This window comes from Homarus americanus, unplaced genomic scaffold (genome assembly GCF_018991925.1).
Source record: "Homarus americanus isolate GMGI-L3 unplaced genomic scaffold, GMGI_Hamer_2.0 scaffold41643, whole genome shotgun sequence".
NCBI lineage: Eukaryota > Metazoa > Arthropoda > Malacostraca > Decapoda > Nephropidae > Homarus > Homarus americanus.
In genome coordinates, this window is record NW_024719383.1 from 321,465 (window position 1) to 337,563 (window position 16,099).

The 16,099-nt window shown below is 40.3% G+C and overlaps 1 protein-coding gene across 1 annotated transcript in view; it reads left to right on the top strand.

Annotated features, from left to right (window-relative positions):
• LOC121860059 (cGMP-inhibited 3',5'-cyclic phosphodiesterase A-like) overlaps window positions 1-14,621 on the top strand; it is a 126,477-nt gene extending 111,856 nt beyond the window's left edge. Inside the window, exons 13-16 of the mRNA XM_042357074.1 lie at window positions 273-435; window positions 966-1,300; window positions 3,518-3,715; window positions 8,250-14,621. Of these exons, the coding sequence (XP_042213008.1) occupies window positions 273-435; window positions 966-1,300; window positions 3,518-3,715; window positions 8,250-8,273 (720 nt within the window). The 3' untranslated portion in view covers window positions 8,274-14,621. The remainder of the gene's footprint in view (window positions 1-272; window positions 436-965; window positions 1,301-3,517; window positions 3,716-8,249) is intronic.
• Window positions 14,622-16,099: the final 1,478 nt, after the last annotated feature.

The following is a 16,099-nucleotide window of genomic DNA, read 5'->3' on the forward strand; positions in this document are numbered from 1 at the left end:
TTGAACACTTTGTACGGTGCTGTATTTGGATTAAATGTACAATATTTGTTGTTTGCATTCATTTATCTACGAATTTATGTTCTACTGTATTGTACCTTTATCTTACCCTTCACATTTATATAACAGCTTTATCATTTTATTTCCCAAAATATCTATCTTTTTTATCTATCCAACTATTTATCTGTATGTAGAGGCACTTATCTGTCTTTCTATCTATACATCATTTTTCTTGTCGCTAAGTGATAAGTCTACTAGTTTATCTCACCTTACAGGCCAATGAACCAGATGCACCTGGATTGGACTGGAACTCGGAGACAGATAGGATGTTGGCACTGCAAATGTGCATCAAGTTGGCCGACATTAACGGCCCCTGCAAAGCCATCGACATACACACACAGTGGACCTCCAGGATTGCTGAAGAGTTCTATGAGCAAGGTACATCCATCTGTTTGTCTTTACATCCGTCCATGTTTTGTACCCATATACAGTACTGTATTTATCTGGCTGTGGCTGTTTACCATTGGTTTAATCGCCCTATCTGCTCATCCAATTATACATCCATTTGTGCAGAGTCCATCAGTCTGTTATTTACTTATTTTTTTCTCTCGGATAGAACTCAAATTTCTTTGCCTGGACGTCATATACCAATCTCAATTTATTATATTATTCTTATTGTAAATGAGTATTTGACTCCTTTATTGGTGTGGGATGCAACCTGAAACTGGCTTAGTGTTTTACAAGAGTGTTATCAAAATAATTTGGAAATACTTCATGTCTAAAATTGAGAAATAAAGTACTAGTTAAAATGATGTTCAGTCATTTACATACAAAAGATAACAGCTGAATAGATAATAAATGAATTTCTGTTCTTGTTCTTGCTAATAATGGGCTTTCACAAGAAATAATTTGTCATAAGAACTAACAAGCTGCAATTCTGAGTTCTCACAATAATGGACCACTTGCAGGGGATGAGGAGGCTGCACTGGGCTTGCCGGTGTCACCATACATGGACCGCTCCAACCCTCAACTCTCCAAGCTGCAGGAATCCTTCATCAACCACCTGGTGGCACCCCTCTGTAATGCCTATGGGGAGGCCGGGCTGATGCCAGGCGTGTGGCAGGAACCTGCTGAGGATGAAGAGCCTGGACCTGAAATCACTCCAGAGGATGAGGATGATGAGGACCCTGCCACCAGTGAGTCTGACACGGCCACGCAGACCAGTGGCCGCACACGCAAGATCTTCTGTCTCCAGACCCAGCACCTTCAGGAGAACCACCAGTTCTGGGTTAATAAGATTAAGGTTAGTTATCCAGTAGAGCTTCAAATTAAAAATGGCAAATTTTGATATGCTACAGCCACTTGTACAAACTGTACTGGTGCTGTAGTTTCATTTACACTATACTGTAGACTTAATTCATTTTGAACATTGTAATCACAAGTGATCAAATTGTTATGGAAACTTTAACTTATATATACTATATATATATATATTTATATATATATATATACTTATATATATATATATATATATATATATATATATATATATATATATATATATATATATATATATATATATATATATATATATATATATATATATATATATATATATATATATATATATATATATATATATATATATATATATATAAATATATATATATATATATATATATATATATATATATATATATATATATATATATATATATATATATATATATATATATATATATATATATATATATATATATATATATACAGTCAACCCTCGCTTTACGCGGTCCCACATTCCGCGTTTCCACGTTTACTCGGTACCCTGCCGAAACTGGAATGCTCACATTCCGCGGTGCTTGTACCCCTTTACGCGGAGAGCGGCTGGCGAGCCGCGTCATTTTTGGATCCAAACCTCCCGCCATCTGCCATGTTGTGTAAGCGGATTTAGCAGGGTGCGCACAAGGTCGCCCAGTCATCAAAACATTACTGAGTTCTTCACCTGCCACCCACCACAGCCGGCCCAAGTCAGTGATAGTGATAATGATAGTGAGGATATGGACTTATATGGACTTTGAGGGGTTTGACAAAGAGGCCCTGCAAGCCTCTGTGGTGGATAGTGATACAATTGATACAAGTGATACAGGTGAGGGCCAATAATCTGCCCTCTGCCTCGGAACCAAACCCCCATCCCCGTGTGCCCAGCCATCTTTTCTACTAATGTAAGTGTTAAAAACCTAATATTATTGATATTTCTCTTAATTATTAATTGTGTGTGCATACCATCATAAAATTAAGAAGTTATTTTTACTACAACGTAGGTATTGTATCTGAAAAAGTGGAGTTTGGGGGTCGGCCCGGTCTCTATTTCAATTAATCCCATATGTTATGTTGTTCACTTTACGCGTTTCTCACTTTACGCGGGCCGCCGTGGGTTGAATTAACCGCGTAAAGTGAGGGTTCACTGTATGTATATATATATACAGTATATATATAATAGTATATATATATATAAATAAATAAATAAATTTGCTCCTCATGGTGACACTGAGTCACGGGAACGAACTGACTTACCCTGACTGTCATTTGTGGCTGATGCTGCTTCATTTTGGGAGGGAGCAAACTTTTGAGCCCCACTGAACAGTACATGAATGTACAGTATACATACATACTTGCATACATACAACATTCATATTTACATGTACCTTTTTATTTACTGTACTGTATTTGCATACATGTAGACATATTTATATCATGTACTGTATTGTATATCTTCAGCAGTTTAGTAGGATCACAGATTCTTGCAGTGGCTTTTGTTCAGGTGTTTGCACATGCACAGAGGCCCAGATAGTATGATACATGTACAGTTGCCAATAGGTATAGTGTTCTACTCCTTGGTGGCCTTTCCACTAAGGTGTGGAACACTATACCTGTGGGAAACTGTACGCTATACAAGCATACAGTGCCATTATGAATAGGGAGACATTCTAAAAAAAATCCAAGCTGTAAAAAGATGACACCTTTTAATATAGTATATCACTTAAACATTTGCAGTCATAAAACTTGAAATTTCCAGAATACTGAGAGGGTCCATGCAAGCCCACTCCTTCTCTCCACCTCTTCCCTCCTTATCTCTCTCTCTTCCTCCTCCCACTCTCTCTTGCCTCCTCTCACCCTCCCTCTTCCTCCTCCCATCCTCCCTCCTCCTCTCATTTTGTCTCCCCACCCTCCCATCTTGTTTCTTCCTCCTTTCATCTTATCTGTTCCTCCTGTAATCCTGTCTTCTTCCATCCATCCATCCTCTCTCTTCCTCCGACCATCCTCTGTCTTCTTCTCCCATCCTCTCTCTTCTTCCTCCCATCCTCACTCTTCCTCTTCCCATCCTCTCTTTTCTTCCTCCCACCCTCACTCGTCCTCTTCCCATCCTCTCTCTTCTTCCTCACCTCTTACCATTTTATCTCTTCCTCCCATCTTATCTCTTCCTCCTTCTTTCCTCCACTAACCTCCATGTCACCACCAGGAGGAGCAGAGGGCAGCAGAGGAGGCAGAAGCAGGGGATTCAGGTTCAGAGGAGGACTTGACACCTGCAGCAGATGTATCACCCTGTGGGTTCTCTGGCCAACCCATGGTGCTGCCCCTCAATGGTGATGAACCCATGGAACCCATAGAAGAGGAGAGGACCCCTGCCTCCATCTCCTCCTCCCGTAGCTTCAGTTTTGTAAGTCATTGTCATTATCCTCTAACTAACACATGGTGTGAGTGTTGTTCCCAGGCTAATGTTGTCTCATAGCAAGAGACATGTTACTTGTTCCTCTTGAAATACTTTCTCTTGTAACAAGTGACATGTTTGTTATTTGTTCCTACTTTGACATATTAACTCTTTATAACAGATGATATTTATTTGCGATTTATTCCTGCCTTAATGAACTTACTCATGATGTAAGGAACATGTTTATGTATTTGTTCCAACATATTTTTTATGTAATGTGCTCCTGCGTTGACACATTATATTTTGCAGCTTTATTTTTTTTTAGGTTGGGGTAAATTTAGCGAGACTAGATCAAAGGAATTGTGCAGTATAAACCAGTTTAGTTTCCAAATAACAGTTTAAGTTGAGATTTTTTATTTTTTACTTATTACAATTATTTACAGTACTTTAACTGCAATAGTTATGTAGTAAAAGTCAACTAATTTGGTATACCCGGTAAGTGTTTGTTTAGGCCTAAGTCACAGAGCCAGAGAATGGTAGGGTTGATGTCTCAGCTGACCTGGCCTCCGACCTCAGCTGCACCCGTTAGCTAACTCTCCACATACTTCCAGTATGTACCCTCCCTCCATCCCTTGTCTTCTATAGAGCCTCTTTGTGAGGCACAATGGTAAACTGGGCCTATACAGATCCATGCTAAACTGTTCATGATATCAAACCAGGTTGGAAGTGCAGATGTGCTATTAACTTGGCAGGTGGACATGCCCTGGCATTCGATCAATTCATCCCTGGCAGATGGGGTATGGGATCCTTGGTAGGTAGCCCACCTAGGAAAGGGTAACTCTGATGACAGTACACACTTAAATGGGAAAGGATAGGAGAAGGATAGTCCATAAGACAAACTCACTACATGGGTCAGCCAAGGAAGGCACAGAGGGCTAACAAGTACAGTATGGGGTAATTGATGCACCAGGACCCTGGTACTGTATTAGCAAAAAGTGAGCAAAGTCCAGGAAATATCTACAATAAAACCTCCATTTAATGCACATCAATCTAATGGGTATAATCCAATGTATGGAAGTTTCACATTTAACAAACCTTGATATAACAGACTACACTTTCCCACATAGTTCATTAAATAGAGGTCTCACTGTATTGCTAATTGGGGGACTAATGTGCTAGGATACAGGCACCAGTGATAATTGAGTGTAGGCCTACTGTATAGATGGCTTCATTAATTATGGGAACAATGACAGGATGGAGGGTGGAGATGGTAGAAATGATAGAGAGGAGAAGTATGAAGGTACTCTCTGTACAGGAGACGGAGTTGGAAAATAATTAGGAAAGAAATCATAATTGAGAGACAGGAAGGAAGGATACTTGCAGTGTGGAAATCCGTCAGAGACCAGGTTATGGGATACTGCCAGGGTATGAACCACAGGCTGGAAGACCACAGTAGGAGAAAGAAGTACAGGGTGAGCATGCAGTATGTATTGATAGCATTGAGATTATTGAGATCCCCATGAGTGGATAGGACAGACTGGAGAGGAAAAGCCAATGGGCATTTATGGATGAGGCACTGGAAATAGAATATGGGAAAGAACTAGTAGAAATGCTGTCAGGGAAAAAATTGGCAGTGACAAACTCCTTCCCAAAACAAAAATCACATAAGATGCCATATAAAGGTGGCAACAGTAGGACTGATATTGATTTGCTGGTTGTTGAGAGCCAGTAATGGAGGAAGAGGGTTTACAAGGCCACTGAAGGGAAGTACAGTATAATGCACTCCAGCAAAAGCTGTTGATATTTTATTTGTTAATTTGAAGAAAAAAAAACAAGGATGAGAAGGAGGGTAATTAGTTGGTGGAAGTGAATTGGGGATGATAGAGACAGGAATAGGAAAGAAGTTAGGAAAACTCTAGAGAACTGTAGAAAGATAGATTGGAAGTATAGTAGTGAGAAAACCCATGGAAGAGGGAAATAGAGAATGATAGTACCTGTAATGGAATAAGGAATCACAGCTTACAGTAAGGGAGAACAATGAAGCTAGGGAAAAAATGGAGGTGGAAATGGGCGGTACTGAGACGGAGAAAAATAATGTAGCAAGGAGGGCCGTAGAAGAGAAACAGAATTGTATGAAGAAATTGAAGATAATGTACAGGTAGGAAGAAGGTCCTAAAACTGGCAAGACGCAGGGATAAGGATTGTAAAGATACAACTCAAACAACATCAGTAAAGAACAATGTGTGGATAATAGTTTCAGGAGTGGAGATCTTGGGTGTGTGGGAGAAATGTCTTGAAGATCTGTTGAACCCACAAGGGCAAAAGGAGGATGAGATATCACACACAGTAAGGAGGGAGTTGGAGGTGATGGAAATAACAGGAAAGGAAAGGTAAAGAGTAATTTTAAGAACGTAGTGCTAGAAGGCAGCTGGAAGTGGATGGACTGACTGTGGAAATGATGCAAACAGCTGGACAGACACGAATGATGTGAATTAATTAGCTGTTTAGTTTGTTTTAAGATGGGAAATAATGCCAGAGTGATAATTCTATGAAGGAGAGGTACAGGAGATATTGGAGAACCAGAAATACATTCAGAGATATCCCTGAACTCAGTCAAATATTGAAATTGTTGGAGAGGATCTTAGATTCAAGAATTAGAAAAGGTGTAGAGGTTAATATAGGAGAGAACCAACAAGGATTTAGAAGGGAAGGGTTGTAGATGATAAGCTATACTGTATATGGGAAGACAGAGTAGAAAAGAGAGAAGAGAAAGGATTTAAAGAGATGTGGCTTTTAGGATTCATAGTCCTTAAAAAGCCATGTGATACTGAGGAGTAATGAGGTGGAGGTGACCTTGGTTGAGGGAGTATATGAAGAGACATTGGTGGTCATGAGAAACTTTTGAATAATTTGAGGTAAAAACGAACTTTCGACAGAATTATTTTACCCCTGTTCGTGTTTATAATGGTTATGGAATAAATCTGTAGGAAGGTGGTAGAACAGGAAATGAAGAAGAAAATATTGAATGTAGTCAGCTTGGCAGTTGGGGTGGAGAACAGAATACTAGTGGAATGATATGATGTCTTTGAAATATTGTACATGGACTGAAAATGAGCTTTGATGAAGTAAATGGTGGTGTGTGTAGGGAAGGATGATTTAAATTTGCAATTAACAGTGAATGACAGTGTTCTAAAACAAGTTGATATCTTTATGAATGGGGATGGTGACAATAAATGGGAGGCACACAGGAAGATATAACCAGGAACATTAGTAGCATGTAAAAGAGTAAGAGGGAATAAAATATAAGGTAAATAAAAAGGAAAAGTACTGAAGATGTGTGACATTAGGAGACGTGTGACAATGGCTTGCAGTAATGGATTAAGAACAATAGTACAGTACTGATAAAGATGCTAGAGGAAAAGCTGTAGGTTGTAGAAAACACCTGAATTCGAAAAAATATGTGAATAAAAATAGAGGAAAGAAGAAGGTTCTCAGAGGTTCAAGATGAGAATCATTTCAGAAGACAGCTAGTTGGTAGTACTGTACGTTAATTTAGACAGGACTTACACAACATATGGCGGAGGAGAGGCTGGTGATGAGAGTTTAAAAGGTAGCAGAGGAGTGGCCAAGATGGAGGAGGATTGTGGTGCAGGTAGGGATCAGTCTGTGACATACCAGTAGACCTCAACCCCCAAAGGGAAACGAGGGGAAGAAGTTTCGCAGTCTTAAGGAAGTTAGGTTTAGTTGATTCAAGTTAGGTTAAGTTGGGATCAGTTAGGTTAGGCTGTTGGAACCAAATAACAGGCTACATTAATTCTTATATTTTTTATACATGGAGTCATCTCAAGAAGTCCTTCAGTAGTGAATTTGCATTCCCGTATATCCTTTGTAGTATGGAGTGCAACGGGCGAGTGGATATAGCATTCACCTTTTATCCTTAGGGTCATCGTTTTGATGATAGGGTGCTCCCATCCACTCAGGAGCCGGTGCATGCCCAGCACTTGACAACAGTGCATAACAGAGACGTGACCAGTCGCCCAAGCGGCTAACGTGCCGATCATTTGGTGAAGAGGATAAAAGAAAAGGAAAAGTAACAGAGACGTGACCGATCTCCCAAGCGGCTAACGTGCCGATCAGTGGTGAAGAGGATAAAAGTAATAAATGGGTACCTAACTATACAGGTTGGGGTGGTGACAACAATCGACTGCAACACTGGCCATGCTGCTTCCTTACAAACTGAAGGCCTAATATATATTGTGCTGAATCCACGCTGTCCTTAACAGGCAGTCATGCCTATTGGACCCTTTTTCTTTTCCTTTGTAGTTTACAAATAGTTGAAGACTCAGGAGTTCTTGCATGAAGAGATATGTATGGCCTAGTTAGAGTTGCAAAAATGGATGTTGGTTGTATGAGAATCAAAGTCTTTTCAGTTCCTAATAAGCTTCTGGTTGTTTCTGCATGTACAATATATAGTTGTACAGTATCAATTTGTTGAATTTCTTACCTGTCTCACGTACTGATAAATTTTGTTTTCTTCCCACAGGAAAAAGAAGATTCAAAACTTTGATGCCCGGCCTGTGTCATAGTCTAAATAGTTAGATTCTTCCAATATTATTATTAGACTATTGATACAGCATAATATAGAAATTTTATGAATTTTTTGACTATATAACTGAGCTGCTGGTATCAGCCAGGCAATGGAGTGATGGACCGTGGTGGACCTACCGGGGACCCGGGGATGACCCAGGCCCCCGGAAGGTATGAGTTGATCCCTGAAACTTAAGGTCAGGAACCTAGTTTGGATTCTGTCTGGAGCTAAGATATGACTTTGTCTGTAGCTAAGGTCTGGACTTTGCATGGAGCTAAGGTCTGGAATTAAAGACTGGACTTTGCATGCATTTTGAGGTCCTGGACCTTGTCTGGAGTTTGGTCTAGACATAATTGGAATTGAGGTTTGAACTTTGCATCGATATTGGCTTGAACCTCGCCTGGAATTGAGCAATGCACCTTGCATGGAGAAGTCGAGACTTTTCCTGGAGTTCAGATCTGGAGTTTACCCAGAGTAGCGATGCAGAGCTTGCGTGAGGAGCCGAGATAGAGACTTGGCAAGAGCTTCGTGCGTCGAATTCCTCCTTAATTATATGATAAGCCAAGAGGTGTTGGCCTCTTACCACAAGGCGGTAGCAGCCACCCCAGGAACCTCAAGGAATAGGACTTCCTGCAGAATGGGCTGGACCTCCAGGAACCTGTGAAGGGCAACAAGGTGGTGCCTCTAGATTTACCCTTCAGGAACCTCCCGGGAAAGACGCTGCTGGTAGCGTCCCCCAATACGCCGGTGGTGGACTTAAAGTTTGTGAAGTATGTCCAAAAGGTTGATTATGCAGACCCCAAAGAATCAGAGTTTTGTTGATCCACTGGCAGCAGATTCTTATATATATGCGTTGTTCATACTTTTTCGTGTTATATATTGGCATAATCTATGGTGATAGTAAATATTTTTGCGGCATAATTTCAGAATTTGGTGTCGTGGATCATCCAAGTTCATGGTAATTCAGTGTTCTGGTTAATCGAGGTTTGGTGTGCCAGTAAGCAGGCAAGCAGAGGGTCTATGACCTCTGCCTTGATGCCGTAACATAGGACTCATTTACCTGTGTTTCCATGGGATTTAGAATCACTTGCGAGTGTTCAGGACAATATTTTATATTTGGTCACAATTGATTTTAATCTGATTATATTTCATAGACCGGCCACCAAACTTATTTTAAGGTCTGTATCATACAGAAAGTGACAGAGAACTAAAGAATCTAAGGATTTAATCCAAGAAAATACTCAGTATTTATAAATCAAGGAACTGAACAAGTTATTTGTCAATGTCCAAATGCCAATATGAAAATAGTCATCTAGCCCACCCTTGTGGCTAGCATTCAGTTATCTTTGCAAATCAGAAGTAAAGATTTACAAGCCTTTCAGCATCTTACTCATCTTCATCTCAAGTTCTGGTTCATACATTTAATAAGTGTACAGCCCGTGAAGACATCCCTCACAGTTTATTTTATCATTAGGTATGTGTGATCCAAAGAAGATTATTAAATAAGGAATTCTGTATTTTTACCAACCCGTAGCATCTTATAGGTCATTCATAATTTTATTGTTCTAATGACTTAATTATCCTTGTAATGTAGAACACGGTACTTGGCATGTGAATGTGATCTTCCACAATCTTACGCGATATTTTGCCATATGAATGTGATCTTCCAAAAGTCTTGTCCACGTAAACAGGCGGTAAATTCCTACTTGGCTGCCACCAACTGCTCCTCCAGGGGGTGGTGGGGCTGAAGGCTTCCAGCTTCGTCTCCAGCCGTCTAGTCTTCAGGAACTTAAGTGTTCAATGGACGGTCGAAGCCAAAACTGATACTTGTGGTGAGTGTCTCGTTGAGGTTGACACTAAGAGAACCAAAGGGGTTGTGCTATTGAGCTTCGTATGTGCCAAAGACTGAAACCTAATTATCCCTAAGTTCGTCCAGAGTACAGTATTCGGTCTTAATTAACATTCATGCCTAAGGCCATCAGTCTAAAGAAAACAACAGAAAAATGCTCTTGGTAGGAAAGTGATAACAGAATTAGAGTGATAGAGTTGCGATGCTGAACAAAGTGTTTTAGCGAGGCACTAACCAAAGTAATGTACACATGGCTCGATCATTCACCATCAAACATGATGAGGCTATAGGACCTCGAGATGACTCGGTCGTCTGCAGGTGGAGGAAAGACGAGCCAATGTGAGAATGGTGCTCCCGTCGACAGTGTCTCTGGTGTGTAGGTGTTCCTGAGGTGCTCTTGCTGGTGTAAGAGTGTCTGAGTCAGTCTCACCTTTGTAAGGGTGCTCTTGAGTCAGTCCCTCCTGCGTGAGAGGAGTCTGATATCGGTCCTCCAAGATGCACAGATGCTTCTCAGTCAGTCATCAATGTCGTCAGATGCAAGGGGTGAAGTTGGGCCTTGAGAGCCTTTTGACATGAGGGGGTGTAGCAGTCGTCTTTCCTATGTACAAGTGCTTCTGTTGTCTCTGTTTATGATGAGAATTTGTCTATAAAGATTTGATGAAAAGTGTAATGGTCTCTCTCTCTCTCTGAGATGGGGAAGACACGAGTCAAGTCATATGATATATAGATGAATCTTCACAGTCTTTCCTCTGTACTAATGGAACTGTGCTCCTTAAACTCTATTTATGTCCGGTGCATGTCTCCTTCATATGAGGCAATTTCTCTGATCTGTATGATAATTGTCACATATTGTCAAAGTTTCTCGACTTTACCCTTAGACCGTGATGGTGCCTCGGTGAGTGGCAACAGTGTCAAAGTGATGTTTGCTACACATTGATCATCTTTATTGAAGCAAATTTGTTATGATGCATCAACCAAATTTGATAAAAGTATTCGAATCGGTGTTATAATTTCTCATCGCAAACATGAAGACAATAGCTTGTGGATAGACTGAGATAATAGATTAAAATTAATTTGAAGCCTTGAGGTAGGATTTTTCTCGTCTTATTGTAAAGAAAGTAAGGGAGACATAGCAGGTTGCCATGATTCAGCATGTTTCACCCCATGACACCATGGAGAGCAGCGATCATGTGATGGCTACTGAGAGCATCTGGGTAAAGGGATACCGGGCTAGTATGTTTTTGTACATGGATAGAAGTGTTGAGATTCCTCTCTCCTCAAGATTATTTTGTGATTCTTTATGCCGCCAGTATAGCCACCTGTTACGGCTGACTGCAAGGTAAACAGCACCTGGTCACACCTGTGTATTAGCTGATTGCATATGTTTTAAATGATTTACATGTGTGTGTCACCTAATCACTAAGTATATACATAAATTGAACATCAGCAGTGACCACCTTTTATGCATTAGCTGTGACCACACTGTGTACATCAGCAATGACTGCCTTATGTATATCATCTGCGACCACTGTGTACATCAGCTATGACTATCTTATGTATATTAGCTGTGACCACCTCGTGTATGTCACATGCGACCTCTTTATGTACATCAGTTTTGACCAGCTTGTGTACATCAGCTGTAACCATTGTGTACATCAACTGTAACCATTGTGTTCATTAGCTGTAACATTGTGTACATCAGTTATGATCATTTTGCATACATCACTTGTGACCACCTCATGTACATCAGCTCTGACCACCTTATGTATGTCAGCTACGACTACCGCGTGTAAATCAGTTGATTGATTACCTTGTGCATGTCAGCTGATCCATGTAAACAAACCTGTTGAAACTTTTTCCGCCATATGCGTCACAATAAACAAAATCTCTGTGCCAATACATCTTCATCTTCCTCTTATCTGTTGATTATGTAAATGCGGGAAGCCCAGACCAGAGGAGGAAGCTTTAGAGGTACGTACTGTAATAATAGTGATGTTGTGGATGTTATGAGTCATGGTGAATTTTTATATGGATTTGTATTTTTATTTTATTTATTTATTTATTTATTTATTTATTGTTATTATTATTTATTTTATTTTTTTTTTTTTTTTTTTGGGGGGGGGGGGAGTTCAAGGTAGGCTATAGACTTTTAGATGATGTCCTCATTGAGAATATTAAACAGATTATGCAGAGTTCAATCATGGAGAAGTCTTACTGCAGAGAGTTCACTCGTGGAGAGAACTTTCAGCACAAAGAGATCACGTGTGAAGAGAATTTACAGTGCAGGGTTCACTCATGGAAAGAACTTGCGGTGGTGGGAACTTACACATGGAGTAAACTTTCTGCATATATAAATGAAAATAAGTTTGAAAGTTGGTCAAATGACACACATAACTTACATGTACTAAAATCATACTGATAAATATACATACAGTACTGACACTAACACAAGTACAAAAAAGGTATAAACACTATGCTTGTATGTATAGGTATCCCTCGATGTATGAATGGGTTAGGGTCCTAAAAAAACATTTTTAAGTGAATTTTTTAATAAGAATATAAGAATACAGGTATCCTGTGATTTACAATCTCCCAATTAAAAATACTGTATTTTGCTTTAGCGATAGTATTGATGTTTTATGACCACCTCCCTATACAGTACAGTATATGATAAAAAAATACCATGAACAATAGCCGTCATCCAGCCAAACTTACAGAAGCATGGAATACTGTGCAGGTATCCCATTTTTAATAATTGGGGTGCGTTCCTGAAAACCCATCATTAATGCAAAATGATCAGTAAACGAGGGATAACAAGAAATAATATCTTAAATGAGGAATAATATCCCTGTCTCTCTCTCCACACTAGAGGCAACTGCACCACTCTTTGCATGATCTTGTCAGCACGCTTATATAAAGTGTGGTGAAAGTAGAAGCAGCTAGACCAAGATCCTTCTTAATCTTTGCAGGGTCATCACCACATTCATGACATTTACCTCCAGCCGGGTCTTAAGAGTCAGTCTTTCGTATTTTCTTCGGTGCAGTATGGGTAGCCGAAGAATCCGCAGAACGTTTGGATTCCATAACGAAAGGATGGCACGAATACACCCGTATAAAGAGATATCACTGCACACACAAAATGAATGGTGGAAGGAAAGACACAGGCTTGTGGGAGATGCAGGAGGGGGGAGGGGGGGGGTATGATCAGTGAGGGAGAATACGTCTGTGTATCTCTCCCCCAAGATAGCCACCCATGATGACTTTCGGGACCCAAATTCGTATAAGCAGGGGAAGCTTTCATATCTCGAAACAGTGGTGTCAATTTAGGACATTTGTATAAACGAATATTTGTATCTCAACGTTCGTATAGCGAGGGATACCTACAGGTATATACACCAATGTATCAAGTACTCACAAGCTGATACTTCTTCACATAAATTAACACACACACTGTACTGGCATATGAATATACTCACACACACACACACACACATACACACTTGTTTACACAGTAAACCACACACACATACACACTTGTTTACACAGTAAACCACACACACACACATACACACTTTCTCACATATCAATATAAATTAAGATATACATACAAGCACATACACCAGCTTAGTAATGTGAAACAAAAAAAGTTGGGATATGACAAAATTCTACCCTCAAAATTTTAAAATGTCAACATATAAAGGGGTTTGAGCTGTGTATAGTTAGGGCAATATATACAGTATTATTGTTTCGATTGAAGATTATGAAAGAGAATGTACAGTATTGTATTACTGGGATTTTTAGTATTACTGGTTCTTAAAGATTTTTTAATGCAATTATCGACTGGTATGAAGTTAATAAGGAGTATTGAATGAGTAGGAGAAACATGGTGTGTGTGTGCGCGCGCGCGTTTGTGTGACGGATGTGGTGGTGGTGTGTGTGCACGCGTGTGTGACGGATGTGGTGGTGTGTGTGTGTGTGTGTGAGAAAGACGGATGTGGTGGTGGTGGTGGTGTGTGTGTGGACAACTAGTGCTGTAGTGGCAGGATAAGCTACCTCATAATATGGTCACTGACAACCCGTTCTCTCTCTCTCTCTCTCCAATTTTATTTGATGTGTCAGAATATCACCACCCGGGACAGGTGCCTCTTCTTCCTGGCGCTGGGACATATTTTTGTTGATCCAGTTGTATTTATGTATGAAAGTGTTAGCCATAACTATTATAATCAGGTGGAAACTAAGAAAAGTTTATATTTTCATGTAGTTTGAGATGTCCATGTACTGCATTTTCGGTATCTGTGTGATGTAAATGGCTCATCGTTGGCCCCTCCCCCCCGTGGTGGCGTGTCCGTCCTCCCCTTCCCCTCCCTCCTGTGCTCCCTCTCCCTGATGAGGGTGTTGAAGGAGAGGGGTAGGGAGGGGTGGACCCCTCCACCAGGGGAGACCTGTGTACGTGTCATGTAATAAAGGAGAAATGAAGATTTGTGTTGTTATTTACCCTTGATGAATAACCTAAAGTAGATTTATAGGTCATATACATGCACCTGAGTGTGTATGGGAGTCTGCAGGGGCTTGCAATGAAAAATTATGTTTTCCACAGTTCATGTTCACTATGTGTATGATAAAAATTTTTAAGTGAACTGTTTGGTCCTTAACGTTCCCACAACGGACCCTTGTGGTAAGATGGTACTTTTGACAATTCCTCTGGTGGTTTATTAAATTAAAATAATTATAATATAGAATATACAGTAATGTAATAGTTATCGGAAATGGGTTCAATTTTCAAAGTAATGTGCAGGTACAGTATTTCTTTCTCTCTCTATTATGCATCAGCCAATAAGCAGCAAGGCGGCGAGAAGTCATTTGCATGTGGCACAGTGGCAGCTATGATCAGCGTCAGTGATTACCCAATTATAGGTGAGTTACATAATGCTTATTAGTTGTCTTAGAGACATGGATTTGAATATCACAGAGGCTCGTTTTAGAACCAAACCGTTAACTACTAACAAATAGGTTTTCCTAGTGTATTTTGTGTTGTTTCAAACTAATCAAAGTGGGCAGTGCTTTAAAGTAGAGAGAAAATGTGGGGTAAAAACTAAAAAGAACAATACAAAAACTTTTCAAAGCCTTACCTCACATTTCCTAACTTGTATAATGGTTAATAAGTGACAGTATCATAAGATTGCGTAGAATTGTGTGTATACATGCACAAAGACCGTGAAAGACCATAATTTTGTGTAAGTTCGATTCCCCATTTTTAGACAATAAACAAATTGGCCTTGGTAGATCTAAACATACAAATTAGTCTATTAAAATAGTTGTTTTTCTTCCCGCCCTGTATATATTGTATAAATATTGTGGTAGTATACTGACCTCAAAAAATCCGAGAAATTGGTCAAATTCCAAAATTTTCTCGGGGAGGAGGGGGTGCACACAGCTGCTGAGCTCACCCACTGGCTAAGCTTTACCCGTGCGTTCCCTCACTATTTTAGCTAGGACTACACCACTTTTACTTACTCTTTCTTTTATCCTCTTCACCACTTATCGATTTGTTAGCCGCTTGGGCGATCGGTCACGTCTCTGTTACGCACTGTTGGCAAGTACTGGGCATGCACTGGCTCCTGAATGTATCTGAACCTGCTCCAGTGTTGGTCAAGTCTGGTCTTGAAAGAGTTCACACTCGGTGCCGTCACCCCACACTCTGGCAGATTGTTCCAGGAGTTCACAACTCACCTGAAAAGTTACCCCTCACAGTTATCCGGACTTGCTGCTTCTTTAACCTTGAGTTGTACCCCTATGTGGGGCGAGCGTCCGCCAGCTCCAAGTAACGACACTCGGCTGAGATGCTTATACACCTCAAATCACATCTCCCCTTGCCCGTCTGTAGTACAAGCTCGGCAAGTTCAGGCGCTCCAATCTCTCAGGGTAGCTGAGGTGCCGCAGTGCAGGCACCAATCTG